General features: G+C 42.1%; 1 protein-coding gene across 3 annotated transcripts in view; it reads left to right on the top strand.

Annotated features, from left to right (window-relative positions):
* LRRC57 (leucine rich repeat containing 57) overlaps window positions 1-8,770 on the top strand; it is a 36,818-nt gene extending 28,048 nt beyond the window's left edge. For all 3 annotated transcript variants that reach the window (XM_033951554.1, XM_033951553.1, XM_033951551.1), the window contains exons 4-6: window positions 516-784; window positions 3,467-3,652; window positions 7,473-8,770. In XM_033951554.1, the coding sequence (XP_033807445.1) occupies window positions 516-784; window positions 3,467-3,652; window positions 7,473-7,514 (497 nt within the window). In that variant the 3' untranslated portion in view covers window positions 7,515-8,770. The remainder of the gene's footprint in view (window positions 1-515; window positions 785-3,466; window positions 3,653-7,472) is intronic.
* Window positions 8,771-14,069: the final 5,299 nt, after the last annotated feature.

The following is a 14,069-nucleotide window of genomic DNA, read 5'->3' as shown; positions in this document are numbered from 1 at the left end:
GTGCTCAGACTAATTGTGTTTATTATGAATATTTGTTCACTTGATGAAAGTTTTTTAAAATGAATAAAGAATTAAAAAAAAATAAAAATAAAAATGATTCTGATTTCCCTGGCCTTATGACATTACCAATGACATGCTTTGAAATCTTTTAGTGGCCAGGATTGCCTCTGGAGGTCATCATTTCCTTCCAAAGGAGATGGTATGAATGCTCCACAGGATGAAAGTGGCAGGCTCTATTTGCTGCACAAAGCTGTTTTGGAAATGCAGTAAATAGAGGCTAAGTGGTATATCCATAATAACAGTTGCCTATATTTTAGGAAATAGAAATGTTTGCTCATGTGACCTTTGCTGGCCCAGTAAAAAGGCATACTTTGTTCTTTAGTTTGCCCTTAGCTGGGTGTATGGAATTCTATGTGGGACAAAATGCCAAACCCCATAATTTCAACATAATTCAAATAATCTGCATTCCCATTAAAGTAGTGATTTGTGTAGCCAAATGATTTTGTGTCTGGCAGGGGTGCTTCCTGAAGAGCTCTGCAAACTGAAGAAACTGGAGACCCTCCACCTCAACAGCAACCACCTGACGCATCTGCCTTCTAACTTTGGCCAGCTATCAGCTCTGAAGACCCTAAGCCTTTCTGGGAACCAGCTCCGGGCAGTACCAACCCAGCTCTGCGGCTTACGGCACCTTGACATGGTGGATCTATCCAAAAACAAGATCCAGGCTGTGCCTGATGAGATTGGAGAACTACAAGCCATTGAACTCAACCTGAACCAGAACCAGGTGCACAACAGTTCCCTAGGCCAGTTCTTCCCTACCCTTATCTGGAGGCACATCCAGCTTTTCAGGATCACTACAATATGCATGCTATAGATTTGCATATAGTAGACACATTGAGGGCAAACTTGTGTCCTGCATATTCAATATATTGTTCCTGAAAACCCACTGGTTAGACTTCTTCGGAGACAAGATCTCTAGATCCAACAACCAGATCAGTGCGCTGTTCAACATCTGGCGCTCCCTAACTACAAAAAAGGACCCATCTGTGCTCCCACCGTCTCTATCAGCCGATGCCCTCGCAAATTTCTTTAATGAAAAGGTTACCACCCTAAGATCCTCCTTCCCACCCACAGTCTCCTACAATTCCCTGACCTCTACTGACCTCAACCCTACCTAACCTATATCCACCCCCATTCCCGCCGACAGATCTTGGACCGCCTTCGAGCCTGTTTCCGAATCGCAAGTCTCCAAACTCTGCCTCAAACTAAAAACCTGCAAGTGCACTCTGGATCCTTTCCCCTCCTATCTATTCGAGAATATCCCTACACAGGCCATCGCTTCCCTCACCGAACTCATAAACTCTGCCCTAACATCGGGCCTTTTCTCCCCCAACATGGGACACATTTCATTGACTCCTCTACTGAAAAAGGCCGAACTCGACCCCTCCATGCCATCAAACTACCGCCCTATAGCAAATATCCCTCTCCTAACCAAGTTATTAGAATCCATCATATCCACCCAACTCTCATTCTACCTAGAAAGATTCTCTATTCTCCTACCCCACCAATTCGGCTTCAGACCCAACTTTAGCACCGAATCCCTCTTGGCCTCACTAATCTCTAAGGTGCAACATCTCCATTCTCGCAACAAATTTGCTGTTCTCCTACAATTTGACCTCTCCGCAGCCTTTGATGTCGTCCACCACGACATCCTAATCTTCCAACTCTCCGAAATAGGCATAAGCTCCACAGTCCTAGATTGGTTCTCGAAATTCTTACGCTTCCGCTCCTACACCGTTAACACAAACGGTACCTCTTCCCCCCCCTGGAAGCCAAAATGTGGAGTCCCGCAAGGCTCACCCCTCTCCCCTATCCTTTTCAACATCTACATGTCCTCTTTGAAACTCCTCCATCTATCCCCCCTAGAAACTCTCTACTCCTACGCTGATGACATCCTCATCCTCCTCGAGACCGACTCAAACCTCTCAAACCTTGCTGATAACATATCCACATGTATAACGAATCTCCAATCCTGGGCCCAATCTGTACAAATGAAACTGAATGAGTCCAAAACAAAACTACTTTGGCTCGGCCCAATTTTAGATCATTTACCCACCTCCATCCCACTACCATCCGGCCCCACTCTTCAGCTTGAATTTTCAAGCAAAGTCCTAGGCATCGTCATAGACTCCTCTCTCTCCTTCAATGATCACCTCAACTCCTTGGTAAAAAAATGCTTCTTTAGCCTTCATATGCTGAGGAGAGTGAGATCCTGCTTTCATCATTCTCACTTCGCCGTTCTCGTTCAATCTACCATCCTCTCTAGACTGGATTACTGTAATTCCATCTACATAAGCCTAACTAAGAAAAACCTCCATAGACTTCAGCTAATTCAGAACGCCGCGGCCAAGCTTATTTTCGCAAAAGGCAAGTTCGATCACGTCTCCCCACTCCTCTCCAAGCTTCACTGGCTCCCAGTATACTCCAGAGTCCTCTATAAATGTGCCTGCTTAGTCTTCAAGATCCTACATGGCGTCCTCCCTCCCGTTATCCCACTCCTTTGGAACTCCTCAAACCCACACCCCACTAGACCCTCACAAAAACTGAAACTGTCTTTCCCCTCTATAAAAGGTATATCCCGCGCAGGAAAACTTGGAACATCCCTCCTCTTTAGAACCACAGAACTCTGGAACAACCTCACACCCCCGCTCAGAAATTCAAGCTCCTTCCAATCCTTCCGCAAACACTTGAAAACTTGGCTCTTCTCAAAAAATCTAATTACTTCCCGTTCTCTAGCAACCGGTCCCTCTCTATCTTCTTAGTCCCTCTCCTTTATCCCTTCATTGTAGTTCCTTTCCTCTTAACTTCTGTAAACTGTGCCGAGCTCTGCGCTTGCGGAGATGGCGCGGTATACAAACCTAAGATTTAGTTTAGTTTAGACGTGCTTCCAGGAAAGGGTTCAAAAGCACTGCTCTAGGTACATGGGTTCATGTTGTTGCTTGGACACAAGATTGTAATAATCTCAAAAATAAAGGAGCTTGTTTAATGATGAGAGAGTTAAATCTAGGACAGTAGACTGAATTCCAAAGAAATCATGTTTTAGTGTAATACATAGAATTGCTTTAATTGGTGAAAAAAATCTTTCCTTTTTTTTTTTTTTCTTCTCTGTTGCACGATTCATTATTACTTCACTTTTTAGAATTCAGGATATTAGCAAGCATCTGTGTGGCACCTCTGAATTATTGTCTGCCTGAAGCTCACAAATGCGTGCGTTGTTTTAAAAATTAATAGCACCTCAACAGCCTACCATTGGTTTGAGGATCAATGCTTTGCTTTGCTCAGAACATTAAAAGATATTGGAGTTTATCAATAGTCTGAACAGTGATCTGTCTGTAGATTTCTGGTTGTGTGCACAGCTTTTCTGTGCAGAAGCTTCATGCATTTTCTGTTGTGTGCTGCTTGTCAGATTTCCCAGATCTCGGCACAGATCTCTCATTGCCCACGCCTGAAGGTCCTGCGCCTAGAGGAGAACTGCCTGGAGCTGGGCATGCTGCCTCCGAGCATCCTTGGTGACTCCCAGATATGTTTGCTTGCTGTAGAGGGTAACCTCTTTGAGATCAAGAATCTGCGAGAACTGGATGGTTATGACAAGGTATGTGGCAGTCCCAGCATTTTATGTGTTTTCATAACCAAAGATCTCTTTTGGGATCTTGCCATGTTCTTGTGACCTGGATTGGCCACTGTTGGAAACAGGATACAAGACTTGTTGAACTTTTTGGTCTATTCCAGTATGACAACTCTTATGTCTTAAGGCTGTGCCAGGAGAGCTGGCACAGTCACATATCTTGCTGTCACCAAGATGATTCTACACTTCTCCCTCCATATTCGCTGTGATAGGGGATTGTTTTCTATTAAAAACCATCGTGAATATGGTGAAACTGCGAATAACATGGTGGGAGACCTGGCTTGTTCCTGAAGGAGAGGCTAAACACGGTGAAGAAAGTGCTGGGAATCAGCAATTTCTTGCTGCAAGCTGATGTAATTTGGAGGGAGGATCCAGCAAGCTAAAACCCGTGAATAATTGAAACCGTGATTGCTGAAACCGTGAATACAGAGAGAGAAGTGTATACAGTTGCTTTTTTCCTTGAGTGGTTTTAATTTTTTTTTTAAAAAGTGATATTTATAAATGCCTTTTAATAATAGTTTAAGGTGACTTATCATTCAGTTGCTCTTGGGATTTTCCTGTCCATGGATGATGTACAATCTATGTTTGGACTAAAGCAACAAAGCATTAAGTAAAACTATTAGGACGCATATACCCAATTGATGCAGCAGCAACCTAAGTTTGGGATTCTCATTCTACTTTCCTCACTGACATGTTTTGTGACCTTAGGTAAGTTGCTTTATTCCTTTTAGTTTAATTAGATTGTAAACTTTCAGGATGGGGGCATATATTGTACCTGAAACTTAATAATGCTATAAACCACCTGCCAGTGCAACAAGAATGGTATGTTGAACCTTAGAGTACTCTGTCCGTTCTCATGAGCATACTGTAGAAAGATGTCAATCCTAGATTTCAAAACCTCCTCCTCGCAGGAGTCTGCTGCCCTCTTTAGTTTCTCTTTCTGCAGGTAAGCAAGAAAGGTGTCTTCTAATCTGCTTGGTTTATTTATTTTTTTATTTTGTAATAGCTTTGTGGTTTTTCACTCTAGGTGCAGTCTTTTTCATGAAATCAGAGATCACTTTGGATAACGGTCTACTCTACCTGTGTGGAGAGGAACAGATTTTAAATCTACAGATGGCAGGTGTATCCTTCAGGGACCTGATTCAGTTAGCCTGCTGAAGATTAGTGGAGCTCAGAGTCTCTTCCCTTGGTGTTTGCTTGCCCTTTTTACTTGGTCAGGGGCTGCAGCGCAGCCTCTTTAGGTGCTAATAATATTCCTTGAGGGTTGGTCTGGGGAGGTCTGACTGGCAGTCCAAAGATCCCAGCAAAGTTGCTGAGTGGCTGGAAGCAGAGGGCCTATCCGAGAACAGCTACACCTGAGAGGAGCTGAAGCAGGCAGCAGCACCACCATTTCCCCAGCACATGGTCTATGAGTCAGGCTGTGACAGCCTGTAGGAAAAATCGAGGGGGGGCTTTGTCCCCCCTCACCTAAAATCCTGTTTTTGGTCAGGCCTGAGGTGATTTTAAGCTGTTTTTTAGCACTAAAATTCACCAGCGGCAGCCATCTTGGATTTTCCCAATTATTTATTTCTTCTTTTAAGTTCTCAAACTTCTCCAAAACACCACTTTTTGCTTACAAAGTGCAAGGAATGGAGTTCTCTGACTCCATACCTTGTTTGTGAAAGATGGGCGGTGGTCAAGCGAAGCAGGGAGATGGGAACTTCAAGTTTAGCTTCCACTTGCCCTCACACAGCTTTTGAATCCGTTAGGTGAGCAACAATTTCCCCTGCTGCCCCAGAATAGCGGTATGGCGTGCCGAAATAGTGCCAAGGCTCCACAATCAAAGAAGAGGTGTCTCCCCTCTAAAGGTGAAAGAGAGTTGTCTACTAAGGCCTTTACTTCAGAGTTCATTAATCTGCTGTAACAGACATATGCACACGGCCAAAATATGCAATTTTAGGTCCGTTGATGAGGGACTTTGAAGGAAGCTTCTCGCATGGATCTTATGATCAAAGTGGTGTTCCTAGTTGCAATTACCTTGGCCAGAAGAGTCTCAGAATTGCAAGCTTTGTCATGCAGGAAGCTGTTTCTGAGGATCACAGAAACAGGAGTGACTTGCATACAGTACCTTCCTTTTTGCCAAAGGTTGTTTTGGTATTTCACATCAGCCAGGAAGCCAGACTGCCAGCCTTTCAAGCTATGGGTTCCAAGAAGGAAAAACAAGGCTTTAAAGCTCCTGGACGTCCATAAAGTTCTGTTACATTACCTGGAAGTGACTAATGAGTTTCGTCTATCAGACCATCTCTTTGTCCTAATCAAAGAGTCAACCCGAGACAGACCAGCCTCCATTTCCCAGTGAATTCAGACAGCAAACAACCACTGGTGTTGTTGAAAGCACATTAGACCAGAGGAGTAGCCTCCTTTTGAGCAGAATCAAAGGTGATACCTCCAGAGGGGAGATGTAGATCTGTGACATGATTTTCCCTACACACTTTCACTAAATTCTATAGGGTGGATATGGCGGCACAAGAGGATTCTGCTTTTGGATCCTCGGTGCTGAAAGCAGATTCATTTCTCACACCCGGGACTTAAGGGATACAGCCAAAAGATTCAGTCTACCATTCCTATTGCACTGGATTTGTCTAAATTAGATTGTAAGCTCTTCTGAGCAGGGACTGTCTATTTAATGTTAAAAAGTACAGCGCTGCATACGCCTTTAAGCGCTATAGAAATAATAAATAGTAGTAATAGTACCTTGATAATATATTTTCCAGTAGTGGGAATCGCTCCTGCTGCAACGAGCTGCTCAACCACCAGGAAATTATGGTAGGCCAGGGAAGGAAGGAGGGGGTTCACTCTTGCTTGCAAGGGAGTGAATGCTAGCTGCTGGCAGTAGGTGCATGGGAATGCACTAAAGTCTGCTGGTTTAGGGAGGGGGGTTAGCAGTGGCAGCGAAGGGGGAAGATTACTGGGAGGGTTCAACAGGGAAGGCAAAGGAAAGAATGGTAGAATATAAACATATATTAAGTTCTCTAGAACCCAAGATAATAAAGCAGTAGTAAAAAAGAGAATTTTAAAGTTTATTAAAAAAAGTGAACAAGAGTATGATTATGCTTTTGTAAATGTCATTGGTGCAACTCCACCTTCAGTGGTGTGTGCTGTTCTGACCACTCCATCTCAAAAAGGATATAGTGGAATTAGAAAGCATTCCAAATAAAAGGGGATAGAATACTACCTTTCTGAAGAAAGGCTAAATAACTTGGATGAAAGATGACTTAAACAAGAGGATACTTCATGAAGGGGTCCTTTTATTAAGGTGCGCTAGCTACTTTAGCGTTTGCGCTAAATGCTAAGGCATCCATTATATTCCTATGGGCAGCTTAGCATTTAGCACACCTTAATAAAAGGACCCCACAATACGGAGATGATTGCAAATAAATCGGCCAGATTTTTCTTTTCATGCAGTATAAAATTGAACTATTATAGTATTTATTGTAAGACCTTGTAGTTAAGGTGACTAACAGCAGGATTCAAAAGCAGTTTAGGTAATTTCTAAAGGAAAAGTCTGCAAATTTGGGAAAAGGTATCTCTTAACCCTTGAAATGAACTACAAGAAATGTTTTTTGGGATCTCTCAGGTACATGTGATCTAGCCTAGCCACTGCTAGAGCCAGTATGTTAGGCACAATGAACTTCATTTTACTCATGACTTTTATTTTGTTCAAAATAGAAAAGTAGTGGTTCTTTTTCTTGTTGTAAAATAACATATATTCTGCTAATTAAATTATTTTTCATTCTCTCTTCTTTAGTACATGGAGCGGTTTACAGCTACAAAGAAGAAGTTTGTGTGATGTGATGGTCCTTCCTTGATCTTTGTGTACTTGAATGAATAAAAATGGCCAGGTGTCTGAGTGAGCCCAGTGCAGAGGTAGAAGCCACAATGAGCAGGTGCATGGAACAGCAGCTAACTAATTTAACTAGCTTTGTGGAAAGAAAGGCAAGGAAAACCAGACTCAGCAGCAGTCTAGGAGGGGGGGGGGGGGTCACCAGTTGAATTAACAAGCGTGTGTTAGGATGAAACATTAAATGGAAGACATCCTGTAGTCTAAAATTGGTGGCCATTTTCCAGGTTCTTTCCTGTTTGTGTGGCAATTATTTTGAGGTAGAGAGAACTAGTATCTTTCTGCTCCATGTTTTAGGACATTCTGAGCTTTCATCAATGGTTGCTCAGACTTTTTCCTATCACTTATTCTCCCTGCCCCAAGCAAGCAGCTATTGCAAATATAGACCTAAACCTGTCCAGAATGTTATAGGTGTACCAAGACACTTATATTATAGTTGGTGTCCTCTGCCTTCGCTGACTTGAGGGGAAGAATGCTGCCTTGTTGCTGAACCATCAGGCTGGCCTTGTGATCACTCTTGTGTCTACCATGTCAGACTGCAGTTACAGAAACCGCCACCAACTTGGTAGGGTGTGTTTTTTTCCCCCCTACTAGTGTCAATTGATTTCCCCACTGAAGCACAGTTCCATATGCAAAATGTGTAAGGTAATAGAGCAGATTTTGTGAAATAATATCGTCAAGGGATTGGGACTTGTATACTGCCTTGGTGTAGTCTTACAACTACTCTAAGCGGTTTACATACAAGTACTTCAAGCATATTCCCTATCTGTCCAGGTAGGCTTACAATCTAACATAGGTGGGGGCAATGGAGGATTAAGCGACTTACCCAGGGTCACAAGGAGCAGCATGATGTTTAAACCCACAAATTCAGGGTATTTAGGCTGTAGCTAAACACTGTGCCACACATTATGATGTGTATATAATTGCATTATGTTTGTTTGATAGCACTAACAACAACACTCCCCCCCCTCCGGATGATGAAACAACAATATGTAAAGTTGAAAATCAGTCTTTTAGGGGGCTGACTGTATTGGACTATGGTATGTGTTCTGCCAGTTTATAGGACCATAACATGTAAAAGCAAGCTACAAGTCCTAGATGCTTAGATTATGAATTATAAATCAGAAGAATCGCATTTAAGAATTCTAGTGTGAAATAATTTAATACAACTCTCAGGTTGATAAAGCGATACTACTCTAACACTGCTTAGCATGTCCTTGTTTGTATAAATAGAAACATCTAAGCAAAATCCCAGGCTCTGAACAGTACAAATTTTTAAAAAAGAATTTATGCTAATACAGAATGCAAATTGTCTTAAAATAGTTGGCTATAAAATGCATATACGCTATAATTTCTTATTACATTAGAGCACAGCTTATGTGGAATAAAGACCCTTTTAGATAGGGCAAATCCAAATGATGATAAAAGATTTGTGGATAATGGGAGCTCTTCCAGTTAACAGATCCTATGAAGCCAACAATTTTTCAAATAAACATTGTTTTCTAGATTCTGTGATATTTTCCAGAGAAATTTCTAGCTAGCAGAATGAAAGATTAGGTTCTTACCTTTGCTAATCTTCTTTCTTGTAAATCCACACTTTATTCCGGGACCAGTGGGTTATTTCCGTCTACCTGCCAGGACTTTGTAGGAAGCCTCAAACGTCAGAGACTTAAATCCCTCCCCCCTCTTACCTCATCACACTACCTGTACCCTTAGTCAGTCTTAAAGCAGCCAGGCACACCTGTAGAGGATAATAACAACTAAGTGCTAAATCCATTCTGATAGCACTTTTATAAAGGCTGGTCAGAAAACAGAAATCTAGCTTACCAGTACAAGAAAGAAGATTAGCAAAGGAAAGAACCTAATCTTTCGTTCTTGTACAATCCCACTTTATTCCAAGACCAAGGGAGGGGGGTTCTTTCTGGGTGCCATATAGATCCACATGGAAATGGTGGCCTTACAAGCAGGCCTACCTTTATGGGCAGGACCCGCCAGAACAAACAGGTGGTCAGAGAGGTGAAATTCATTGACCAAGATACCACAACAAAATCCTGCGCATGTCCAAGGACATCAACATCCAGTCTTGCTCCCTCGAACCAGAGGAAGCAAAAGCAGGAAGCTGGACTTCCTGATTCACATGGAAAGTGGACACTACTTTCGGAAGAAAGGTAGGAACTGTATGCAGTATCACACCGGGATCAGTAATACGCAGTAAAGGATCTCAGCAGGAAAGAGCCAGAAACTCCAAAGCCCTAAGGCTGAGGTAATAGCCACCAGGAAGACTGTCTTGATCATGAGATCCATCAGGGACGCCTGCTTCAGAGGCTCATACAGCGGACGAGCCAGAGAGCGGAGAACCAGATTAAGATTCCAGGTCAGACAGAGAAGGCACAACGGAGGCCTAGTCACAGAGCGCCACCTTAGAAAACAAGCCACATCCGGATGAGTTGCTAATGAGCTCTCAGAGAAGGAGGGCCCATACACGAAAGACCGACATTCTGTATCTGGAGCAAAGCTACCACTACGCTCTTCATCAGGCCATCCTGCACAAATTCTAGGACCCAAGAAATCGATGCAACATACTGGTCCACCTGTCTCAGGGCACACCAGGCCTGGTAACAGCTCCAAGCCTTCACATACGCCGCCACTGTGGCCTTCCTTTTGCTGTGAAGCAACGTGGCACTCGCAGCTGAAGAATAGCCCTGGCTAGTTAAGGTCAAATGCTCAAGAGCGGTCTGGATCCTGTATCGCAATGGGACCCTGCATGAGGAGGCGAGAATGACAATGTAGCCGGAGCCCCTGATCCTGCTGGAGCCAAACCAAGCTTCTCCTGCCAGGACTCAGGAACTTTGGCCTTTCCTTTATGAAACCGAACTCCCACATATTCCAAATCCCGTGTCAACTTGAGATAACTCTTCCTGAAGTTGATGACCCATCTCAAGCGCTGCAGAACAGCCTGATGCTCAAGGGACAGTAAGGGAGCTCTGATCAACCAATCATCAAGAGAAGGATGAACCAGGACACCCAGGGTGTGAAGATAGGCTGCTGCCACCACCATCACTTTAGTGAAGGTCCCGAGTGCCATTGCTATCTGTAAGTTCTGCCCTCATCTGCACAGGCCTCAAACACTTTAAAGTCCTAAGGGTTCAAGGCTTGTGTGGTTAAGGTAGAGCTTGCAGGAATGGGACAGGGAGTCGGGGCAGAAGGCGCTAGAAGACCCTCCTTGGAGGTCGAAGCCCCAAATCCAGGCAAGGCTCGCACCCCTTGAAGGCTGCAGCACATATGGAACACGGCTGAACATCTGACAGACATCCACTGCAATTGAGGTATGAATCCTATCCTGCCCTGGAAAGGCCATCTGTGTCATTTTCTTGCAAAAACAAAGTTTGGATGTATAAAAAGTAAGTTTAAATTCAAATTGGGAAAAACCCAAGATGGCCACCACGGGTGCCAATTTTCATTAAAAATAGCCTGGGAGAACCAAAGAGAACCCTAAAGAAACCCAAACCTGAGGTGGGGAGGAATAGGGAAACCACCCCACCCCAAAAAATCACCGATTCAAGCTGTCAACGTATACTCACTGTGACGTGTGCTGAATGGATAACACTGCAGACAGCTGAAATGGCACACAGGGAAATCCTCTGCCTCAAAGAACTGGAAATCTGGATTTCAAATCTTCTGATTGCCCCACCAGCCTGACCTCTATGGCTAGATACCTCCGCCACCTTTGGACAGGCTGTGCAGATGCCTGGTGGAGGAATGCAGTTTGGTTCCAATCCTGGGCATGCTTCTCTACTCACTAGCGGCCAAACCGGGGGTGAGCAAGCTCCCAGTTAAATGGTCCCTGAGCCCTGATCTGATGTGCAGGCTGTCCAGGGGCCTTACTGACAAGCAGGGAACTCCCCAGAAGCAGACTTTGCCAAAGGTTTGCGATCTGCTGCAGTCAGGCATGTCCCCATAGGGAACCTATTTCAAAATTTCTATGTCCCAAATCACTCAACATTCTGATTCACTCTTTGGTGATGTCTAAAATAGACTATTGCAATTCTCTATTTAAAGGAATTGCTTTACATGAAATAAAACGTCTCCAAATCATACAAAATGCATCAATTAAATTAATAACCAAATCCAGAAAATTCGACCATGTGACACCGCTTCTTAAGGATGCTCACTGGCTTCCAGTTATTCACATAATAACTTTTAAACTTTGTATAATCATCTTCAAAACTCTATATAATATGACCCCCGCTTTTTTATTTAAATTATTAATTCCATATTCTGCAAGGAGAATTTTAAGATCCAACGAACAAAACTTATTGTCTATTCCTTCATTAAAAACTATAAATACGAGAAGGCAATTTATTTTTTCATGTACTGCACCTCAGACTTGGAATGCCCTCCCTATTTTTTTAAGGGAGGAGAAGGAATTCGGAAAATTTAAAAGTAACTTAAAAACTTTTCTTTTTAAAGATGCCTTTGCAAACTGATTTTTTTTATGTTACTACTCCATTGTACTCTATTATATTTTTTTTTAACTATTACCCTTGTGTTTTTTCCCTGAATGTCTCTTCTTTACTTTAATGAATTGTATTTCACCCCTCCTTACCTAATGTTAAGAGTATGTTAAACAGTGTAATTTTTTTTTTTTTTTAATATTTGTATGTATTGTACAGTTACCTAACAAATGTAAATTTTAATGTGTACATCGCTTTGAAGTTTGATTAAGCGATTCATCAAGATACCTAATAAACTTGAAACTTAAACTTGAACCTCCACAGCACAAGAGCAAAAACTGCAAACGCAGAGACTGAAATTACACAAAATGAAACAAGCTGAAATAACCAGCTCCTACACCATGGCTTATAGGAAGCAAGACTGAGGGTACAGAGACAGAGATGAAGTAAGAGGGGGAGGGGTTTAAGTCTCTGAAGTTTGAGGCTTCCTACAAAGAGCTGGCGTATAGTCGGAAATAATGCACTAGTCCTGGAATAAAGTGGGATTGTACAAAAATTTTGAATAAATGGTGGTTTGCTATATGAAAGGTTTAATAAAATATCTTTCAAAGTGTATTCTCTGTGCAAATTATTATTAATAAATTTGATTTATTAATAAATGTGTATTTACACTTCAGACCAGTCTGAACAAGTCTTCAATTGCAGTTACAGAAATAAGAAAAGATGCAAACTGTTCTCTAAAAGTAGTGATGGGGTAGCCATCTCTTCAACTTTGGTTTATATACTACTATTGGATTCTCCTGATTCTAGTCTCACAGTGAACATGGCTACTGCCAGCATGGATTTTTGAAGAAGGTGATTTTGGAAAATTAGAAATTTTTAAATTTAGAGAGTAAAAAGATAAGTTTCATATGAAGTTGTATCATCAGTAGGTTGTACTCCATATCAGTGCATGGTAAAGTCAAACACTATCTAAAAATTGCAATACAACATACACACATTCTGTTTTGTTAAATCTTCTAAAACTAGCTGTCCACTTAGCAAAATATCACATCAATGCCAGTTGAAGCTAATGCCCCACCTGGACCTGTCACTTAGCTTAACATCAGGCAGAAGCTTCAGCTAGTATTGAACTGTCTACATTAAGCAAAATGTTCTTATAAAAAAAAACCCTCACCCCTGATATTTGTCATTCATAGACCTGTGATAGGGAAAACTATTGATAAAGCCCCACATTAACTAATTATATACAAAGATTTAGAGGATGTGAACTGTCATGACCTGATAGCAAACTCCTGTTCCTTGTTTTAGCAGAGTTTCATATCAACCAGACTGTTCTACAAGCGTTTTTCCAAAACTGCATTATCACCCTATTGAAGAGAATCTCCCCACTTTTAACTACAAGTGTGTCCTATTGTATTAATCAGGGCTGTGCCGTTGGGAGTCAGAAGTGGTAAAAATGTAGACACCCATTCCAGCTGCAAAAAAAACCATACATTATAATATATGGTGAGTTTATCATTTTATACTTATCTTTGTCCTGGATATAAAAGTACTGGTAGCTGCAGAACAAAAAATAAATACTTTTTCCTGTCAATTCACTTGTCATTTACAGAAGAAGAAATTATCTTATCTTACCTACTAATTTTCTTTTTAGTTCTCCAGACCGGCACAAACAGATGGGTTTACACTCCTCTATCAGCAGGTGGAGACTGAGAACAAACTGAACTGTAGCAGTAGTACAAATAGGCTGGACCATGCCCTTGAGCTCAGTCTATGATGACTAGCCAAGCAGAAACACTACTAAACTAAACACTGGAATCTTTTTTTTTTTTTTTTTTATGTCGACTGTTGGTTACCTGTTCTATTCTTCCTCCCAACACTGTAAGCCAGTTTGCTAGCTAAACCAGTCGAACCAGATGCCACTGCTCTTCTAGGAAAGTAATACACCCCAATAAACATACAATAACTGACTCTTCCAGTGAAATAGGTGAGACATTCTAAACCAGGGGTGGGCAACTCTGTTCCTCGAGGGTGGGAATCCAGTCAG

The sequence above is a fragment of the Geotrypetes seraphini genome, chromosome 7 (assembly GCF_902459505.1).
Source record: "Geotrypetes seraphini chromosome 7, aGeoSer1.1, whole genome shotgun sequence".
NCBI lineage: Eukaryota > Metazoa > Chordata > Amphibia > Gymnophiona > Dermophiidae > Geotrypetes > Geotrypetes seraphini.
This window is presented reverse-complemented; position numbering and strand designations above follow the sequence as displayed.